The sequence below is a fragment of the Brassica rapa genome, chromosome A06, assembly GCF_000309985.2.
Source record: "Brassica rapa cultivar Chiifu-401-42 chromosome A06, CAAS_Brap_v3.01, whole genome shotgun sequence".
Lineage (NCBI taxonomy): Eukaryota > Viridiplantae > Streptophyta > Magnoliopsida > Brassicales > Brassicaceae > Brassica > Brassica rapa.
This window is the reverse complement of record NC_024800.2, coordinates 10113944-10135086: the sequence shown is the minus strand read 5'-3', so window position 1 is coordinate 10135086 and position 21143 is coordinate 10113944. Positions and strand designations below refer to the sequence as shown.

Below are 21143 nucleotides of genomic sequence, written 5' to 3'. Positions count from 1 at the left end.
CCTTGTAATAAAAAGAAACAAACGTTACGGACTGTTTGGCTCTAAACCAGTGACCACCACCGATTCTCTCTCTCTCTCTCTCTCTCTCTCTCTCCCCCTCTCTTTCGATTGGATTAGTCATGGTGGTTGAATTATGGGAGACGGTGAAGGAAACCATCACAGCTTACACCGGACTGTCTCCGGCGGCGTTTTTCACCGTCTTAGCTCTCGCTTTCGCAGTCTATCAAGTCGTCTCCGGCTTCTTCGTGTCTCCCGAGGAACACCGTCCTCGCTCGACGGAGGATTACCCTCAGCCGGAGCCCCTTCCGCCTCCGGTTCAGCTCGGAGAAATCACGGAGGAGGAGCTTAAGCAGTACGACGGCTCAGATTCAAAAAAGCCCCTTCTCATGGCCATCAAAGGCCAGATCTACGATGTTTCCCAGAGCAGGTTTGCTCCTTTTTTAATTAAGAAGACGATCAGAGTCTCTAGATTTGATGATGTGGTTCTACTTGTTAATTATTTTGTCATAAAGCTGTTAACTTTTGCTAGTTTTTGTTGGTCCCTAACTTGTTTGGTGTGTGAGCTTAGTATGTATGTATGTGAATATCATTGCTTTTCTTGTATTCAAGTTAGCTTAAAGATCCCTACTTTGGGAATGATAACATACAAGTTCGTTAAAAGGTCTGGCTTTTTAATTTGCTTCTGTGTTGCACTTGTATGAATCTAATTATCCACATTTACATAGTTCCATGACTTTTATAAGTTTTAAGCTAGATGTGTTTTACGCTAGATATGTATGTACTACATCTAAAGTGTAGTTTTTTTCTGTATTCACTCTACTTTTCCTTACTGACAACATCTCATCTGTTAAATGTTGTGCAGGATGTTCTATGGACCAGGTGGACCATACGCTCTGTTTGCAGGGAAAGATGCAAGCCGAGCTCTTGCTAAGATGTCCTTTGAGGAAACCGATTTGACCGGAGACATCTCTGGTCTTGGTCCATTTGAGCTAGATGCGTTACAAGACTGGGAGTACAAGTTCATGAGCAAGTATGTCAAAGTCGGAACCATTCAGAAGAATGATGGAGAATGCAAAGAAAGTGCTGAACCTTCTACCAACACTGGACAAGAAGCTTCCGCCGAGGTTGCCCACGGTGAAACTTCTAGAAGCATAGAAGAGAAAACGGAAGAAACCACGGAGAAGAAGGATGTTGCAAATGGTGATGCGGCAAAGGAGGACTAAGGCAATGAAGCAAAGCAGCACTTTACTTTCTCATGAGAAATTAGTGAGATTTTTCAGGGTTTTATGAGTCGTAAATATAGCTTTGAGTTGGAAGAAGCAAACTCAATAAATAAAAAATGTAAGACTGTGTGTTACCTTTTGGAATTTATGACATTTAAATCTCGTTATGAAAAGCTTCAGATTACATTATGTCCTACGGTGATATATCGATATTTATTTTCTCTATCAAAAGATGAAGGCCTGGATTTGAAGGAAGTATAAAACAAGACTCATGCGAACTTAGACAAGGGAATCTAAGAAGTTAGCGTGATAATAGCCACAACCTCAAACACATTGTCGGCCAACATTTGGTGTGTTGAATGCCAAATGATATGAATACAGAGACCACGGCAATTGAGGTTCGCTGTGATTATCTTGATGGCACACTAACTAACAACTGAACCCTACCACAATGGTCACTATGATAATTCATGAATCCATAGCAAGGATAATAAACGTCTACTAGCAAAAATAGATAAACAAGATGTTCAGTTTGTACAGTCTATAATCAAAGAACAAATAATAACGAGACACACGATTGTAACTAGATTAATATGATTGAAGCGTTCATTGGTATAATATCAAATTAAAGATTCGTTTTCGAACAGTGGAACATGAAACAGATAATGCAAAGGAAAGTGAAACAGGTAAAAGAGTAAACTGAGAAAAAAAAAGAAGGAAAAATCGCATAAAAAACCTTAAAAGTGTCACTTACTAGCACTTTAAACCTTGAAGTTTTTTCACTAACACTTTTAATATTCAAAGTGACATTTTTATCATTAAAAACCTCTAAAGAAGAAAAATGACCGGCTAAACAGGTTAAAAACAGTTTTTTTTTCAAAAACTAATTATTTAATTAATAAATAAACAAAAAAATTAATAAAAATCGAAAAAATTAACAAAAAACTCATAAATTAAAAAAAGTGATAAAAATAAATAAAGATTTAAAAAATTAAATAAAAATAAATAAAAATTCAAAAATAAATAAGATCAAATTAAAATACAGAAAAAAATAAATTCAAAATTCAAAAAAGTTTTTTTTTTCATTTTCAAATATAGTGCGGGAAATTATCATTGGAGATATGCCAAAAACCATCATTGGAGATATGTCGGAAATATGTTGGAAATGACGTTTTTTGCATATCTCCAATGATAATTTCTGACATTATATTTGAAAATGAATGTTGATCAAAAAAGATATTTGAAAATGATTTTTTTTTTAAATTTTTTTCAAAATTTATGATTTTTTTTTTATTTTTTTTATTTTTCTCTATTTTTATTTGATCTTATTTATTTTTTGAATTTTTTTGTTATTTTTATTTAATTTTTTAAATCTTTATTTATTTTTCTCATTTTTTTTAATTTATGAGTTTTTTGCTAAATGTTTCAATTTTTATTAAATTTTTTGTTTATTTTATTAATTAAATAATTATTTTTTGAAAAAAAAACTGTTTTTAACCTGTTCAGCCGTTTATTTTTTTTATTTGGAAGTTTTTTATGATAAAATATTAATTTGAAGGTTAAAAGTGTTAGTGAAAAAACTTCAAGATTTAAATTGCTAGTAAGTGACACTTTCAAGGTTTTTTATGAGATTTTCCCAAAAAAAATATGACTGTAAAAACTTTGAATGCTGCAGGAATTTGGAAATGGTTTAACAAAATTTCATTGCCTTAATCTACAAATTGGAAAAACGGTGTAATCCAATTGAGACTGGGTATTATACCGAAGTCAGTTAATCAAAAACAAACCGTTGATATAAACATTGAACTAAATGTTGTTGGGCCCACTCTAAAGTGGGACCCTCCAAAAATAGGCGTATGCCACTTAGCGTGGAGAGCACACGGTATTCTTTAGTAAAAGGCGAAAGAATAGTTCGCTTTGTGCTCACCACATGGCTGCGTGGTTTGAATAGTTAGTAGGAGAGGTTTATTTATAGTGCGAGCTTCTGCTGCTCAGTTCTCCCACTTTACCGATGTGGGACTCTGAAAAGAAAGACCGCTACGGATTTTAATAATACTCTTGGTGGGCTTTGATGGACCACAAATAAGTTTGGGCTTTATATGCGTAAGAGAGGTCTTCTGTTCTCATTGGTGATTGGTGTCACTACCGGCAGACGCCCAGCTGTGACGGGTTTTTGTACCCTTTCAGTCGTGTATTCTTATCAGCCCAATGAATCTCATTGATATATTCTAACGCATTTATATTCTGATAGTTCACCAAAAAATAATTATTATTAGAGAATACTAAAAATATACGAGAGAGGTATATAGCAGATTTTGTATTTTAATCTAAAAGATTTTCAAAAGAATAATTCAGCTACTCTCCATTTATTCAGTGACATTTTCCTGAATTAAGACATGTTGTTCGTTTTGCAGTTTCTACTTATGGAGGTTCTAACTATTATTAGTGATGTTTCTTTTGTGTTAAACTGATAACTTAAAGTTACAAGAGCGCTCAGAGGAACACAATATGGAATCAAATCAGTGACGTGCGAAGGTTTAATGGGGCCTGAGGCGAATATAAAAGATATGACCTTTTTTATAATTTTTTTAATAAGAGAATAATATATATTTGAAAAAAACAATAACTTAAGAAACTAAGACAAAAAAATTATTTCATATTTTTCGATAAACTTTTTATCCAAATTTCATAATCTAGATTTTTAACTAATTCTCTTTCATTTAATAGATATATATATATATATATATATATATATATATGATAGGTTAGACCATTTAACATTTCTTGTGACATGATTGATCGCAGATAAGAATTTATTAACTTTAACTTGGAAAAGTTTTTTTGAGCATGATTGATCACAGATAAGAATTTATTAACTTTAACTTGGAAACGTTTTTTTGAACAGTAGCGACTGTAATTAGAATCGCCAAATAATGGATAAGATATCATCGAAGAAATTAAAAAAAGTCTTTTATAATATCGCGTCAAAGCCTCTTTTAGAACCACCAGTTCAAAACACAAATCATCGATCCCAATAACATCAGAATGATTTCCAAGCTTTAAAGCTGCTTCAAGATTGGTACAAGATGCCATCAAATTAGACTGGTATAAAGATTGTATGTAGAATACTTAAGAATATATAAAAAATATATATAAAGTAACCGTATTTTTTTATTTTTTTTTTATTTAGGAGTTTGACATATGGAACATATATCTCTTTTCAATTTAGAAATTGACAGTAAAATAAACTACTATTTTTTTTATAAAAACAATTTAATGAATAAATAAATGGTATATTTAAATTACCATGCTACTAACTATTTTCTAAAATTTGAAGCCCTAAAAAAACTAGAGTATTTAGGCTCTCTATACATACAAAAAATCATAATTAACTAACTATCCTTTCACTGCTTTTTTCACTGTGAACAATTTAATAATCCAATTTTGTCCTCACCTACATTCTCTTTCCCCTCTCTCTCACGTGTTTTCTTAATATTATCAGCCACATCTCACATTTTTTTCATCTCAACGTAATGATTTTCTCCGTGTCTTTCTTTAATCATAAACAAAAATTCATTTGTCATCTTCTCTCTTCCCCTCCTCTTTGTTATTTCCTTTATCATATCACATACCTTCTCCGTGAAAATTGGAGATGGAAACATCAAACCCATCGTATCTAGAATAAGTTTTGTTACCAAGCTCGTTGCTAACATTGCACCGCCGTGAATCTGTTTTCGGTTAGGTATTTTCCATTCAATGATATGTATGGCTCCAACGAGGGCTTTTCTCTCGACAAGATCGTCTACCATAGTCCATTCAATGGTTTTCTCGAAATAGAACATAATATGAATCAGGCGTATAGTCAAAATATAGTGGGTTCTTTCCAAGATCGATAACAACAAGTTGAATCTCACATATTTCAATTACGAATAATTGTAGTCACTATGTAACAAACAAGAATTGTGTTAACTGATATATAGTGGGTTAGTTGCTAAAAATGAGATATTGTGAGCTAATAAATGTTTGGTTATATGTTATCAAACCGTGGATGCCACTAACTGATAAATATTTTATAAGTTGTTACACATCATTAGCGGATACATTTTAGATTAGATGTTACAAAAATTATTACCGCTTTTAAAATTATTATCATTATCTATATAGCTTGTATATTTTTTAACCGTTAACAATTATTTTAGCGTATAAGCCAATAAATAGCAGCTAAGTTTATGTTTACATGGTAAAGAACGTATTAGATTAATGAATATTTACTACTATGTATGTTATTAATTCTTTTACTGGTGTACATGTAAATATAAATTGCTAACCAAACATGTAATATGTTAACATACAATGATGCATTCGCTGGGAGCATACCATCTGATTGACAAGTTATCCATTAACAATTCATATAACATTTACATGAAAGATTAGCGTTTAACATATTTGTTTACATACTAGCGTTTGGAAACAAATATGTTGGTGCCCTTCAGATTGATGTTCCATAACTCGGATAAATGTTCATGAGGCATGTCTTTCTTTGAGTCAATGGTTGAATGGCATACATGGCACGTCCAGTGCAAACGGAACTACGGTGACAGTGGCAAAGATAAAGCGAGGAGGAGAAGCTGCGTAAAATTGGCGATGGAAACAATGTATGATGCGATTGGAGGATTCAAAACTAATATTGGTGGATATAGGATATAGATTTAAGGAAAAGTTATCGACGTCTATTGAAAGATGTGAGAAGAGATCAATTTCATTAGAGATAAAGAGAAAGATAAATGATGGAAATGGAGATGAAAGTTATTCTCTTTCTTCTTCTCACGTGTTCAACCAAAAGGGTAAAAGAGTCAAGATGTGTTAATTTTGCTACAGAAAGTGTTAGTTTACAGCTGTTGGGGTATTTTCTTAATTTCTGCTCACATTAGGTATATTGAACCAATTAACTCAAAAAACTATATAATTTGGGGGCCCTAAGCGAAAGCCTTTTTGGTTATGCTTGAAACACGGCTCTAAATCAAATGCCTCCTCAAGTTCATAAAAGAAATCAAGCTTTGAAGTATACCCGTTTACCCTGGAAATTAGCGAACCTAAAAAATGTTGTATGTAAGAAGGAAGTGATATGAATTTAAATATTTGTGTGTTTGGCTGAATTTATAGTCTGACAAGAATATTACAACATCAAACAAGACAAAAGGAAACAAGATTCACAACCACGTGTGTTGTAACAGCATCACAATCACATGAGTCAAACTCCAAAACAGATATTTGGCTATTTGTTGTGGACTAAACCGGTTACTACGAATGCCTGCCCGTTTCAGCAATATTTGGTTGGCTTTCGCTATTAAAACTTTCATATGTCTACTTATGCAGACAAATTCTACTATTTTAGTAAAATATTTTATACTTTTACCGAATAACATGTGTAACTCACTTTGTTTTTTAATTTTTTAAATCTAATAAAAATGTAACAAAAAAAAATAGTATATAATTGTAGAGTTAAGAATTTCTCTTTTAAATAATATGATACAATCCTCACAGATATACCACAGTAAAACCTCTATAAATTAATACTCGATAAATTAATAATACTATAAATTAATAAATTTCGTCAATCTCAACTTGGACCGGTGTAAAATATGACACAAATCGATAAAATAATAAGATACTAATATTTTAAAAACTCCCATGTATAAATATAGTCTCATTAAAATCATAAATTAATAATATATATCTATATATATTTTATATAAGTATAAACTAAATATTATATTGTTGGTTTTATATTCACAATGAAAATACTTCAATTTTTCTTAATATTTTAATATATTTTGATAATATTTAGTAAAATTATATCGAAAACCACATAACAATTCTTTTTTTTTTTTTTGACAGCACATAACAATTCTATGAAACATAAAAATATACACCAAATAAGATAATAAAATAATATGAAAGTCAATTTTCTAAAATTTAAATAATTTCTATACGGTAAAATTAAATATTATTAAAATAATAAAAATAGAAAAAATCTAAAAAAGAAAACTTTTGTAAATTAATATCTCTATAAATTATTAAAATTTTAAAGTCCCAATATTATTAATTTATAGAGGTTTTACTGTATATCGTTATGTGATGCTTCATTCACCATTTTTGTACATCAGAAGAAGACCAAAACATATATGATTTATTGCTTTTCAGGAATATTCCCTTATTTTAACAGTGTTATTTTAGGGAAAATGAGTGGCTTTGTAAAATAAAAGTAAATCCCGAAAGAGTTTTTGTTTTAAATACTGGAAAACTATTGGTTTCTTTTTAGTGTTGGTATTAATTAATAATGTAATTCATTAATATGGCAATGACGTACCACTGTAAATAATTAAGAAAATTAAGGACAAAATCTTAATAGGAATTCTGATTTAATAGTATATATATATATATATATATAATTCTGTTTTAATAGTATAGATATATAATTTCGGAAAATATTTGTTAGGGGTGGCACAAGCCAAGTAATTTTTATTTTTGATATACTTATAAAATTTTGGACTTGTACTTAGTTTGTTAAAAAAATACTTGCATTTACAAATACTTGTTAAAATGGCATATTTGCAAGTTAGTTAGCTTATTTTATATTTGTTAATTGACTACTTTCAAATTACTTGATAACTAATGGTAAGTAGTTATTTGATTTTTTTTTGTTGGAATAAAAGCTAAGTAACTTTTGTTATTTACAAAGATATTTCAGTATTTTTACTGTTTTAGTCAATTTAGGAAAAATAAATATAACAAATAGAAAACTCTAAAATATTTATATAAATATATCAGTTATGTTTGATTCACTTATGAAAATATAAATATATATACAAGTTAGTTTACTATGACTTAGGAAAATACACACTTTAAATATTAATTAAGGAACATTACAATATTGGTTTGTAGTCACGTGTCATCAATAGGATGTTTCTTAGCATCCTTAGAAAAATTAGTCGGTCCATCTAAACATATATTATACTTTTTATTAAACTAAATATCAAATTGATTAATAGTGTATAAAATAATACTATTCTTTCTTTTCTTAAATAAAAGCTACGGAATTACGTAATATGATTAACATATATATGATAATTAATGATTTTTAATTATAAAGATTTGATAATAATTTTTGTATCTTTCATCATTTTTAATTTATATTCTTAAGAGAAACTAAATAATCACATTAATTTATATTTTAATTTATTTGTTTCTTATATGTTATCTTTTAAATTTTTTAGAACGACTATTAATTAATAATACTATTAAAAGTCTCACATTAGAAAAATTTTGATCAATGGTTTAACTGTTTTTTTTTGTTATAACAAGATATAAATAATCATAAAATCATGCGAATACGAAGTTTTACTTACTAGATATTCAGATTATATATATGTTATTAAAATTAAACTATATACCATATAGAAATACATAAATAGTTAATTTCATTATTTGCATTGAAAAATAAGTATGACCTTAATATTCTAATTTTGAAATTTGCATTTATTTTTTAAAAATAATTAATAAATTACTAAAATTATTAAAAATCTCACATTGAAGTTTTTGTGATTAATGGTTTATTTTTTTGGTACAACAAATATACAATTTAATAAAATTATATGAGTAGGAAGTCTCACTTAATTAATATTCACATTAAAATATACTATATATCTATATCAATAATTTAAATTTAATTATATAACATATAAAATAAATAATGTTTTTTTTTTATTTATTTACCAATAAAAATTGTTGTAAATAAACAAGAAAATTGTTTTGATTTATTTGCTTACTCCAATTTAATTATACACATAATAGCTACTTGCTTCTTAATTATACAATATATTTATTATTTTATAATGAGTAATGAACATAAAATAAATAATAATATGTTAAAGTAATTTGTATATCTAATATTTATTTTACTTCTTCATTATGCGGAAGGCGCGGATCTTCACCTAGTATTTAAGTATTAGTAAAAATGATAACAAACCAAACAACATTAACTAGTTGTTTTTTTTTATTTTGATACTTGATATTTGTCTTTGTTTTTTGATAAATCCTATCGGCTATCTGGTCGTCCCCTGGAAGAACTCACTTAGTGATACAGAGTGGACTAGTCCGAAAACGTACCAAACTGTCTGACCCGAATTTAAAATACCTTTCGACTATTGTTAGGGGATGAACCAATCGATTATTTAAATAGATTATTTGATACTCGATTTTGGTCAAACCAAATATCGCTTCAAAGGAAGTTCCTATCGAAGTTCAATATGAATCTTGTGATAACTATCATGGTCGAATTTTTCACTCCAAGTAAAACCACTTTGATCACCTATGACAATTTTACGAGTTAAATACAAAACAAGTAGCAAGTACGGGGTAGGCAGCGAGTAATTGTGTCCACTCCTAACATTTGTACCTTACCTTGCTTTCTTTAATATAAACAAGCGTACTGCTCATGGAAGGTTTAGATTGGATTTTTTTTACAGTCAACAAAGATTGTATTGCATGAACTCCAATGGTTACACAGCCACATACTAATTCAAAGCACTTTTATATGTCATGGCCTTTAATTATTTTCTTATACATTCATCATCAATGAAATTTTACTTTTTATATGCATGACAAGTCAAAATGTACCTATAAATAAATTTGAGACTCTTTCCAAGAAGACATATATAAAATTAAAGATTGTCGGAGAGGTGTATACACTGATTATATTAAAAATACTTGTATTTGAGTATCTACTAAATTAGTAAATTTGTTAGTTTTTTTTTTGTTGAGAAAAGCAATGTTTTTAAACCCGATCCGGACACTGATTCGGACAACTTAGCGGTCGCTGGATCACTGGATCGACCGCAGGTGAACCGTGGATTAATAAGTTAATTAATTTTATTATAAAATAATATATTAGCTATGAAAATAAATACATAAAAACTAAAATAATGTAAAAACATTATAATATTTTCTAAATATTTTTTAAAACATAAAATAATAGTTTGGGTATGTATATATTTTATGTTTATAAAGTATTTTGAAAATACTTAACTTTAGTTTTTATATTTTTATTTTCATTTGACATACAAAATATCAAAAAATAGTTTAGACTATTTAAAATTTTCTATAACAAAGTAAGAGTTATGATATAAAAAAAAATCAAGATATAAAATCCATAAATATTTAAATGTCCAATGTGAATAATAAATTAAACTTCAAATTCAAAATAAACCAAAAGTAAAATATCATTGTCATAAATTGTCAATAATAGAAATAAACTAACACCAAATCACATCAGCTAAATTTGGTTCTCTCTATGATCGTTCATTTCATTTTCTCCACATGGCATAGTGAAATCTTCATCAAAATACAAAAATCACAAATTTAAAACTGGAAAAGGAAAACCTAACTTTTTTTTGTCAGCACCTTACTTCTTAATTGAAAACTTAGAATATAAAATATAATCTAAAAACTAAAAAGAAACTAAAAGTTATTTATTGGTTCAACCGGTGGTTCAGCCGGTATCGGGTTCCGGGTTTTAGTGGGTTTTTGCGGGTTTTTGCGGGTTTCTAAATATTGGGTTTTTCACAAAACCCAAATCGGATTTTTTCTGGGTCACCGGATTTACCAGTTCAACCGCGGGTCCGGGTCGGGTTTCAAAACACTGGAGAAAAGTAATTTTGTTAGTTAGTCACGATATATCTACTACCTAAAAGTCTAAAAACCAAATCAAGATAAGGCGTTAAAGTTCTTAATAGAGAACACTTTGTTTCAAAACTAAAAGATGAGTTGTTAATAAAACGTCCTTAATTAATTTTGTTGAATAGAAAAACCTCTTAACAAATGTAGTACAAAACTTGAAAGTTTTATCCAACACCAAATGGTTTTCTACTCTCTGGAGTTAACAATTTAAACTAGAGGTGCCCAATTCTAATATATGGGGGAAGGGAATCTGAAACTAAATACTAAGTTTAGCTATATATATATATATATTGTAAAAAGTATATTTTGTATAGATATATTGTAAAAAGTATAGTTTGTATAGAAACACACACAAAAAAAAACTAAATTTAACTTGAATTGAAGCCTAAACTGAACTTGAGCTGAAACGTTGATTGAATTTTGAGTACTTTTAAGTTTTAAGACTTTTGTTTAGAAGTACAATATGTAATAGTACCCAAATAAGAACCAAAGCAAAATGTGTTAAAAAAAAACAAAGTAAGCAATTGATAAAAGGCAATGCTTGCAATCTGCGAACTTGGCTACTCAATGGTAGTGTTTGACTCTGACTCAAGAGATTTGTTACTCGCTTAGCATGAACAGTTGGTTTGACATGTCTAGCTCCAACCCTTATACGAGGCATCAATGAACTTTACTAATTAACTTCGGATGATGCTAAACTCAAGTTATATCATCGCAAAGGAAATGTGCTGACCGATAGAGGGGCTAAGGAGTCTATACAGCTGATATACGTATGTCCCTAAATATTACCTTCTTCTTTTTTTTGTCACGTGTCTCTAAATATTATCTATTAGTGGTTAAAGTCTTTATAGAGGCTGAGAAAAGTCTTTACTGTATAAGCATTTTGATAACTTCAGCCCAGGAAAATAAAAATAAAAATAAAAATGAAGTAACCCACTGATGGAACTTCAGACATTGTCATTTTGTTATAGATTAGGAATGCTATTGTTTAGGGCTGGGCAAATAAACCGAACCCGAAAATCCGAACCGAATCTGATCCGATAAAAATGAATCCGAACCGATCCGAACCCGACGTAAATACCGAATGAATCTTGTTTTGTGATATTTTGGGTTATGGGTATTATCCGAACCGAACCCGAATCTAAATGTATATCCGATAGAACCCGAAACATTCAAAACCTCGAAAAGATATTATACCAAACATGATATCAATTCCTAATATGTATCCAAAATACACTAAGAAATATTGAACATCTAAAATACTTATCTATTACAAGAATGTTGGTGGTTATATTACATGAAGGTTGATGGTTAAAGATGGCCGTTGAATCTTGAAGTATTTAGATTTTGATTTTGTTTTCGTTAAACAATGTTTCTCATTTCATAAGAACTTGGTTTTTGTTTTATGTTTTTATTTATTTGGTTTTTTTTTATCAGTAAATATGTTTACTTTTCGTTTGAGTTTGAATGATCACGATTGATGCTCCTTATTTTTGAATCGATTTTACTTAAGTTTTGGTTACAAAATAGGTATAAATCAGGTATTTTAAAACTGAAAAACCGATTTTACTCATGTTTTGGTTATAAAATAGGTAAAAATCATGTACTTTTAAACCGAAAAACCGATTGGGACCCGAACCCGAAAGTATATTGGGTTGTACCGGTTCTTTGAAGATTTACTAACTCCGACCCAAACCCGATAGAACCCGAACCGGTCCCGAACCAAACTTTCATATAATCCGAATGGGGCTGATTTTGATAAACCCGAAAAACCGAAATCCGATTGGATAAAACCAAAATCCGATTGGGACCCCGAATGCCCAGGCCTACTATTGCTACTAGATACTTCATCTTTTTGGCCATTGCATAGCTTATATGACGGATGTAGACATCGATGCTTAGTTTGGACATTGGTCTTAAATCTTTTGGTTACAAAAAAAAAAGATTCACGAAAGAAACAACCTGGGTAGAAAAGGAACAAAATATAAAAGACAAAGGGGCTGTATTTATTGTCAGACTATTATTACAAACTCTAACAAACAAAAAATTGCTCTTTATAATTATCGATAATCATCGTCACAAAAACCCATTTAAAATGAACGGCCGGTATTTATGAATTAATGATGACGCTGTTTGTAATCCAGATTTAGGCTCAAGCGTTTCGAACATGTTTGCGTCCACGACTTTTATAGTTGACTCAAATCACTTATGCAACGTGGGATATCTATGTTATTAATGTATACACCAATAAGCAAAACTCCCCGAAGTATTTAACGAAACTATATCGTCATTGATTAATAGAACAGTTCTATTTCTTAATTATAGTTTCCTTGATCGACACCTCTTGGTGAACTAAAGTCTAAAGAACATAAGTATTTTTAGCTGACACTGACAAAAGAACATAAGTATAACTTAAAACTTTTTAATATCACAACTGGATATTTGGTCAATTTGTATCCGCAAATGGGGCAAAGGGTTGACTCCAAACAATACTTGTTTTAGTTCCTCAATATCGTTTTCTATTAGTTGAATGATAAGTAACACTACTAGTTTACCATAGACATACGTGACTACGGTAGTGAAACTGTAAACGTTTGATAGAAAACGTACATGTGCATGTTACCATTCGGCTAAAAGTTCATAGTAGAGAAAACGATATGGGAATCTTGAACTAAAACAATAAATCTATGTAATTATTTTAAAATAATAATATATGATAAATAATTAATCCGCTTAACGTCATTCAAGTGTCGGTTGCTTAGCTGTCGGAGTGGAGGCATCATTTTTATATAGAAGCATTCTAATAACTTTTTTTTTTGAACGGCAATTGTATTAAATAGAAATCAAAGGTCTACAGGACAGAGGAGTTTAGCAGAGCACTCTTAGCTAGTGCATCAGCTGTGCTGTTTTCAGTACGAGGAACAAAGATAAAGGAGAGTACATCGAGATCACAAGATAAGGTGCAGATATCCTGGAGGATTCCGCAGATTTTCTTGATTGATTCTCGTTTGTTGATAGCTCTGATGATGATCTGAGCGTCTGACTTGATGATGATATTGGAGAGTCCATGTGCTTGAGCTTGGAGAAGGGCCTCTCGCATAGCTAATCCCTCTGCCATTAGGGCTGAGCTGACACAATCTCATGTTTATTTTCGTAATTGAAGAATGAAGATACTAGGCACCAGTCGAGTATTTGGTATTTTCAATATATTTGACACTCTGCTTGACTCAGAACCGGTCCTAAAAATTTATAAACTAGAAGCATAAAAAAGATTGACCATTTTTTAGAAGGGAAAATTAAAAAAAAAATGATATGGTCAATAGAAATCTGGATCCCAACTGTTTGACGGTAACTTGGACCTAAAGATACCATTGGACTAATGAGAACTTTTGGCAAAATATGGCTGAAATTAATACATAAAATTATTGGCTGGAAACAGATGCTTCCTTTGCTTTGTCCAAGGGCCGGCATTGGCTTAACTTATAAGAATTGTAAAACTTTGAATTTGTATTGGTTTGTTAAATCGAGTAACTGGAGTTTCAAATACAATCTAAAAATGACTGACTTTAAAATTATTTACGCTGTTTTATTACTTGTTATTTCTACGTCACTTGTAAGAACTTGATAATTATTAGTAATTTATTTGATAATTAGTTGTAATTTAAAGTTAAATATATTTTTTTCTTTATTTTAGTCAATCCGGAGAATAGAATAAGTAAGAACAAAAAAAACTCCAAATGCTTATATAAATATATAATTTATCTTCGATTCACTTATGGAAATTATAAACGAATTATTCTGTTGAAATTTAAAAAGGTATATTTGTTTCATTAATAAAAACAAGTTAAACAATACCACGTAATTACTTTTATTTTAATATTTGATACTTGACTTCTCAAACCAAAATCCGACTTTACGAAGTAGTGAGTACTGGACATGTAATGAGTAACTAATGTCTTCCCCTATCAAAAAGTCATTGTAAAGACATGTTTGTATCATCTTTCTAAACGCATTTCATGAACCTATGTAGTAAATGCATTATTCTACAATAATATATAGAATTATCAATCATAAAATTGCCACGATATTACATCATTTTAGCTTCTCTTTGTGTGTGTAGAGCTTGTGTATAGCAAAGACGAAGCTAAATACATTTTTGTCATCAAGATAAACAAATTTAATAAATTTTTTACTAGTAAAATTGGGACTCTGTGCATGTAAATAAAATAAAATCTAAATACATAATATATGTTACCAAAATCTCTTATATATTAAAAGGGATGCATTGCATTTAATGCGTTCACATTATATTTGCCACGTGTCGATTAGATAGTCCTTCTCACAATTTGTTTTCTTATATGCTTCAATTCTAAAACACACGAGATAAAAGTAATGCAACACCAAAAACTGCGTCTTTGTTAACTTTTTAGAGAAGTTGCAAAAATGCAACACATAAGATACATTAATTATAAAGACTCTTTTTCGTTCTTTGACTTCAATGGAAACGGAGAGGGTGAAGCGGAAGCTCGGCGGAGGTGGCGTGTCAGAGACAACGACGTCTACGGTCATCAATTTCTTCTCAGACTCTCTTTCCCATGAACTCGCCTGTCAATCTCTCTCTCTCTATGGTTTTATATTTTTTAGGGTACGGAAAAGGTTGCGTTGTGGTGGTGGTACGGTGGTGGTGCTTACGCATCTGCTCACCGGAGAGTGAAGACAAAGCTTAATGGTGGTGCGAGTGATGATGATGATGAAATTTGGATTTTGATTTAGGTTTAATTTGTTTTCGACTTACTGCTTTTTTTGGCTTATGTTTAGTGTTTCTTTCAATTTTGGTTTAGTTCTGTAAAATTATTTGAATATATAATAATTTAAGGTGTTTATGTGTAAGTTACGAAAGAATAATCTAATAACATATATACACAAGCTTTCTGATATTTCAAGAACCTTGAGTTTGATTGAAATGTAAATATCAGATTAAATGTGAGAGTTTGTTAGCCCGTAGCTATGTTTTGAAAGAGTGATATTTTACATATTTTGAAGATAAATTGTTTCATACTCGCAAATATATTCATGTTACAGCTAATTCGATATATTGGAATTGAGTGTGATAATACATTGAAAGTTTGAAACGTACGTAACCGATTCTTTTTTGAAACAAAACAAAGAACTCTAAAATAACATTTTTAACCAGTGTTTTGAAACCCGACCCGGATCCGCGATTGAACCAGTAAATACGGTGACCTAGAAAAAAATATGGTTTGGGTTTTGTGAAAAACTCAATATTTAGAAACCCACAAAAACCCACAGAAACTCACTAAAACTCGGAACCTGATAGCGGTTGAACCGCCGGTTGAACCAATAAATAACTTTTACCCTTTTTAAGTTTTTAGATAATGTTTATATTCTAAGTTTCCAATTAAGAAGTTAGGTGCTAACAAAAAAAAAAAGTTAGGTTTTCCCTTTTCAGTTTTATATTTGTGATTTTTAGATTTTGATGAAGATTTCATTATGTCACCTGAAGAAAATGAAGTGAACGATAGTAGAGAGAACCAAAATTAGTTGATGTGATTTGATGTTAGTTTATTTCTGTTACTGACAATTTATTACAATGATCTTTCACTTTGAGTTTATTTTGAATTTGAAGTTTAATTTATTATTCAAATTAGAAATATAAATATTTATGAATTTTATATCTTAAATTTTTTTAGATGTCATAACTTTTACTTTGTTACAGAAAATTTTAAATAGTTTAAACTATTTTTTGATATTTTGTATGTAAAATGAAAATAAAAATAGAAAAACTTAAGTTAAGTATTTTCTAAATACCTTTTAAACATAAAATATATACATATCCAAACTATTATTTTATGTTTTAAAAAATATTTAGAAAATATTAAACTTTAGTTTCTATATTTTTATTTTCATAGCTAATATATTATTATATAATAAAATTAATTTATTTATTAACCCAAGATTCATCCGCGGTCGACCCAGTGACCCATTGACTCGGTAAGTCCTTTTAACATAATGAGAAAAAAGGTTTTTGGATAAGCTTTAAGAAGTAAGAACATGCTAACGTTTATTATGGTTGTTAATGTCAACATTGTCACATTAAAAGATACAAAAGCTGGCAATACCACTCCGAGGTTGACTTAAATAATAATCAAACTTATTTTAAGTTTTTGACAATATTTACGATGATGCTGGTGAATTTTTCTGATCACTTAATAAAAAATTTGAATTTTCTATTTTTTATAACTTATAGTATGTCGCCCTTATTTATTAGCTATTGATAATATAATAAGTTTGAAACACTCATATACTGAAGCCGATGAATTTTTCGATGGAGGATTATCTACACCGAATTCTATAGAAAAATGATGTATCTTTCAATTACTAATTGCTTAAGATATTTATTATATATTTATTTAAAAAATGAAGATGATCGCATTAAATCTAACTGATTGTATCAGGTAAGATATCAAGTTTTTTACATAAAGTTTGCAATAATCGATATATATTCCAACTGCAATCTATCACCGAAAGAAAGAAAAATGAAAATCAGTTTAATCGAACAAACCAAAATAAATACAGCTTCCGAATAGTTGTTATATTTTAAAAGAGTTAAATCTAAAAAAATCCAACCTAAAACCAAATCGATGTCCACACTAAACAGATTTAATATCTTCTTATCTTATAAATATTAAAATTAATAATTTTATTCCGCGCAAGGCGCGGGTTATCACCTAGTACACATATTATATATGTCATCTTGTTAGCCTAATCACACCCCATTGTTACAGAAAAAAATCAAGTCGCTTAAGTTAATGTTAAACCAATAATTTATTTCCGGTCGATAAAATGCGCGGATCCTATTGAATTTGAGTTTGTATGGGTGACACAAGAACAAAACTAATATAAATTGCTATTATACTAAACGTCATTGTCAAACCATATTTTATTAATTTAATAACTTTGTAATTCAAACAAGTATCTATATTATAACTGGAATATAAAGAAGTTTAATAAAAAAAAGAAATATAAAGAAGAAAAACAAAAGCCAGTTCACCAATAGATTATGTTTGTTTTTAATATCTTACAAGAGTTTTTATAGAGGAAGGCAAGTATGTGTTAGTTAAAGATTGCAAAGTCTTCTTCAACTCTATCCTTGAGAAAAATAATACAGCAAACAGTTGAATTAGAATATTTCTGTGCATAACCAATAAGAGTAGTTCAAAGTTTCTTTTCTAATTGAATTGAATGTTAAAAATTACTCAAATCAAAGCTTTCGGTTTACACCCAATGCAAAATATAGAAGAATGTTAAAATAAAGAATGTATATCAACTGCATTAGTTGGTTGGACTTGTAGCCTGTTTCTAACTCCGTTATCAATGTGTTTGATCAATCTTATTGTCGTAGATGGATTTTCTCCATGTCTGTGGTGGTTCCTTTCCCTCCAGATGGTATACGCTATGGGCTAAAACACGTATTGTAAAATAAAAACAATATCTTAGAACGTGTTGAGTCTTGTTCCGATATGAGAGAAATATAAGGATGTACTGCCAGTGTGTCGTGAAATGCTCGTTAAATATCTCGTTTGTCAAATTTTACCAGACTTGAATAGAGAAACTGCGTTATAAGATAGGTTTTTCCTTTCTAATTGATCTCTGCATGGTGTTGGTCAATTACTGAAATGTCAACTAATGCATGTTAAGAAAACTGATCGACTAGTTGCGACTCGTTTTATAAACAGTCTCAATTTCATGAAAATCAATAGATTTAATCACTAGACCACTTAATCATCGGATCCGCGTCTAATTATCTTGTAGATATGTTAATCCATTACGTACATCTACTGATACTTACTATGATATCGGGTACTTTTGAAAACATCTAAAGATACTTTCTGTAACAATCAATATAGTTATGCATTTGTTATGGTATCATTCAAATTAGACAAGCCATGTCGTCTCATGATTAACAATAAGTATTTTTCGTGAAAAACAAACAATAAGTTAAACAAAAGAAATTCCAGAGGCTAATCAAGTTATTAATCAATTGCAAGCATTTTATTTTTCGGATATGAAAAATTAATTAGAAGCAAATAAATAACCCCACCAGCTACCCTAACGTAATTTGAAAAGGCAGGCAAAAGAAAGACAAGTATATGAAGTTTGTCTGATTTGGCAGAAACAACAATTTGTATACACACATTTTATTTTATTTTATTTACAATACATTGTCGTATTGAAAATTATGACACTGGAATTCAAAGGGTTTGGCTCCACCTAATAAAAATTAGGTGCGGTGTTTCAAATGCTAGATATCATCTATAAAATATTTGATTTCAGAAAAATATATATATATATATATATATATATATATATATATTTCTTTTCGTGTTGAACAAGCCCTCTATCATATGAATAGTTCTACAATGAATCAGATGATTAACAAAAAATAATTATGACTTAGATGACTCTTTTTTTTATTGTCTTAAAAAGAAACGTATCCTCAAAGCTGCCTATATATTTCCCCCGCTTCGAAGCACGTATCTGTGTCAAAGATTGTCATCTCCAATCTACATATATTTTATATATCCTTTCAGTATCATATACGTATTCTTTTTGATAGCTAATATATACATATATTCAATTAAATAACTTATAAAATATGGTGTGTAAATCAGAGACATCAAACAGGAAATTGAAATCTAAGGAGAAGCAACGGAAAGGATTATGGTCACCGGAAGAAGACGAGAAGCTTAGGAGTTATGTGCTCAAATGTGGCCATGTATGCTGGAGCACTATTCCTATTCAAGCTGGTAATTCTTAACTAATATAAATTATAGTCATTGAGTTATCATTCTTTTCAGAGTTAGATGATTTTTTATACAACAAAAAAAATGAAGAGTTACTAGGATCGGTTATCTCGATATATTGTCAACAAATAAATAATATTTTGCTTAGAAGTAATTTTTGAATTTAATAAGACATGATTTAAACAAAATATTTAATTGGTTTTACATAACTTAGGATTGCAGCGGAATGGGAAGAGTTGTAGACTAAGGTGGGTTAATTATTTAAGACCTGGACTTAAGAAGAGTGCGTTCACTAAAGAAGAAGAAACCACACTTCTCTCACTCCATTCTATATTGGGTAACAAGTAAGTCATTCAACTTTTGAAGTAACCACTCTACATTCAAAGTCAATTCGAAGTTACATGTATATGAAAGAAAATAAGAACTAAATGAAATAGGTTGAAACAATCAAATAAAGAAATAATACTATTTTTACAATTAAGAATTTTCAGAGTTAGGGTTTATGATTTATACGGTTATTTCTTACTTGGGGTAAGTTGAAATTTGATGTTTATATTTATATTTTTTTTTGAATAATGTTATTGTATTTTCGCAGTTTTGAAATGAATTTGTATACTATTGTATCTATATTTTGTTTACAAGATGGGCTCATATATCAAAATATTTACCTGGAAGAACCGACAACGAGATAAAAAACTATTGGCATTCTTATCTGAAGAAGAGTGTACCATCCACAAAACATGAAAGCACAAGAACTCCTCAAACACATTCAATCACAAACTCAGTTAAGACCTTGGAAAGTACAACCGGGAGGTCTTCTTCCTTCATCAATGTCGGTGAATCATTTAGTGCAAAACTATCTAACTTTTCGCCAAGTGTCGTGTTCTCGGAATGGTTAGATCACAGTTTGGTCATGGATCAACTACCTCAAACACATAGTTATGTTCAAGACCATATTGTACCGGAAGAGAGAGGACTGGCTGGAACATTTGGCCAGCGTCTTTACGAAAACAGCAACTCTATGGTTGACTACATACCAAACTCGGATTTTTTACTGGGGGATGAGATTGAGTTCTGTACTTCATTTTCGGACAGCTTTTTGATCGACGCACTCGCAAGTGAACAACGGTCGATGTAAATGTGAAGAAGATGTCCGAGGTGCGAAGAGTCGAGTGTTTAATTTACGCGCGAATAAAAGAGTACATAGTTTAAAGTAGACTTCGCTAAGTTGTACTATTTATTATTGACATTCTAATTTGATGTAAATAACTTCTATAAAAATCCTTTTTTCTATTGAATTCATCAACCACTCGGACCAAACCGGGGAGGACCAATCGGTTTAAACGATTTTTAACAG

At 29.9% G+C, this 21143-nt stretch overlaps 2 protein-coding genes, 2 long non-coding RNA genes and 1 other non-coding gene across 6 annotated transcripts; 2 read left to right on the top strand and 3 right to left on the bottom strand.

Annotated features, from left to right (window-relative positions):
• The first annotated feature begins 21 nt into the window (after nucleotides 1–21).
• LOC103873109 (membrane steroid-binding protein 2) lies at nucleotides 22–1448 on the top strand. The gene is made up of 2 exons (XM_009151538.3): nucleotides 22–427; nucleotides 863–1448. Exons 1-2 carry the CDS (start codon nucleotides 120–122, stop codon nucleotides 1221–1223), a joined length of 669 nt encoding a protein of 222 aa, XP_009149786.1. The 5' UTR covers nucleotides 22–119; the 3' UTR covers nucleotides 1224–1448.
• A 1450-nt stretch (nucleotides 1449–2898) lies between these two features.
• On the bottom strand, nucleotides 2899–7081 carry LOC117126278. The gene is made up of 2 exons (XR_004448822.1): nucleotides 6183–7081; nucleotides 2899–4571 (listed from the first exon to the last, which is right to left on the bottom strand). It is a non-coding gene; the product is annotated as an uncharacterized LOC117126278 (long non-coding RNA).
• LOC117126361 lies at nucleotides 3042–3159 on the bottom strand. The gene has a single exon (XR_004448930.1). It is a non-coding gene; the product is annotated as a U5 spliceosomal RNA (small nuclear RNA).
• Nucleotides 7082–10677: 3596 nt separating the features above from the next.
• LOC117126224 lies at nucleotides 10678–16467 on the bottom strand. The gene is made up of 2 exons (XR_004448743.1): nucleotides 14095–16467; nucleotides 10678–13768 (listed from the first exon to the last, which is right to left on the bottom strand). It is a non-coding gene; the product is annotated as an uncharacterized LOC117126224 (long non-coding RNA).
• Nucleotides 16468–16805: 338 nt separating this feature from the next.
• LOC103873108 (transcription factor LAF1) lies at nucleotides 16806–21084 on the top strand. Of its 2 annotated transcripts, none has more exons than XM_009151537.3 (3): nucleotides 16806–19789; nucleotides 20001–20130; nucleotides 20429–21084. In XM_009151537.3, exons 1-3 carry the CDS (start codon nucleotides 19639–19641, stop codon nucleotides 20922–20924), a joined length of 777 nt encoding a protein of 258 aa, XP_009149785.1. In that variant the 5' UTR covers nucleotides 16806–19638; the 3' UTR covers nucleotides 20925–21084. The 2 variants fall into 2 exon arrangements, with proteins under 2 accessions (XP_009149785.1, XP_033129030.1); XM_033273139.1 differs by having other exon boundaries at nucleotides 19654–19789; nucleotides 20009–20130.
• Nucleotides 21085–21143: the final 59 nt, after the last annotated feature.

Bases quoted from the DNA above. Each gene is read 5' to 3' on its own strand.
- LOC103873109 (XM_009151538.3), top strand. From the start codon at position 120: ATGGTGGTTGAATTATGGGAGACGGTGAAGGAAACCATCACAGCTTAC. The intron at 428-862 runs GTTTGCTCCTTT...AATGTTGTGCAG, and splicing joins TACGATGTTTCCCAGAGCAG to GATGTTCTATGGACCAGGTG.
- LOC103873108 (XM_009151537.3), top strand. From the start codon at position 19,639: ATGGTGTGTAAATCAGAGACATCAAACAGGAAATTGAAATCTAAGGAG. The intron at 19,790-20,000 runs GTAATTCTTAAC...TACATAACTTAG, and splicing joins CACTATTCCTATTCAAGCTG to GATTGCAGCGGAATGGGAAG. The intron at 20,131-20,428 runs GTAAGTCATTCA...TTTGTTTACAAG, and splicing joins CATTCTATATTGGGTAACAA to ATGGGCTCATATATCAAAAT.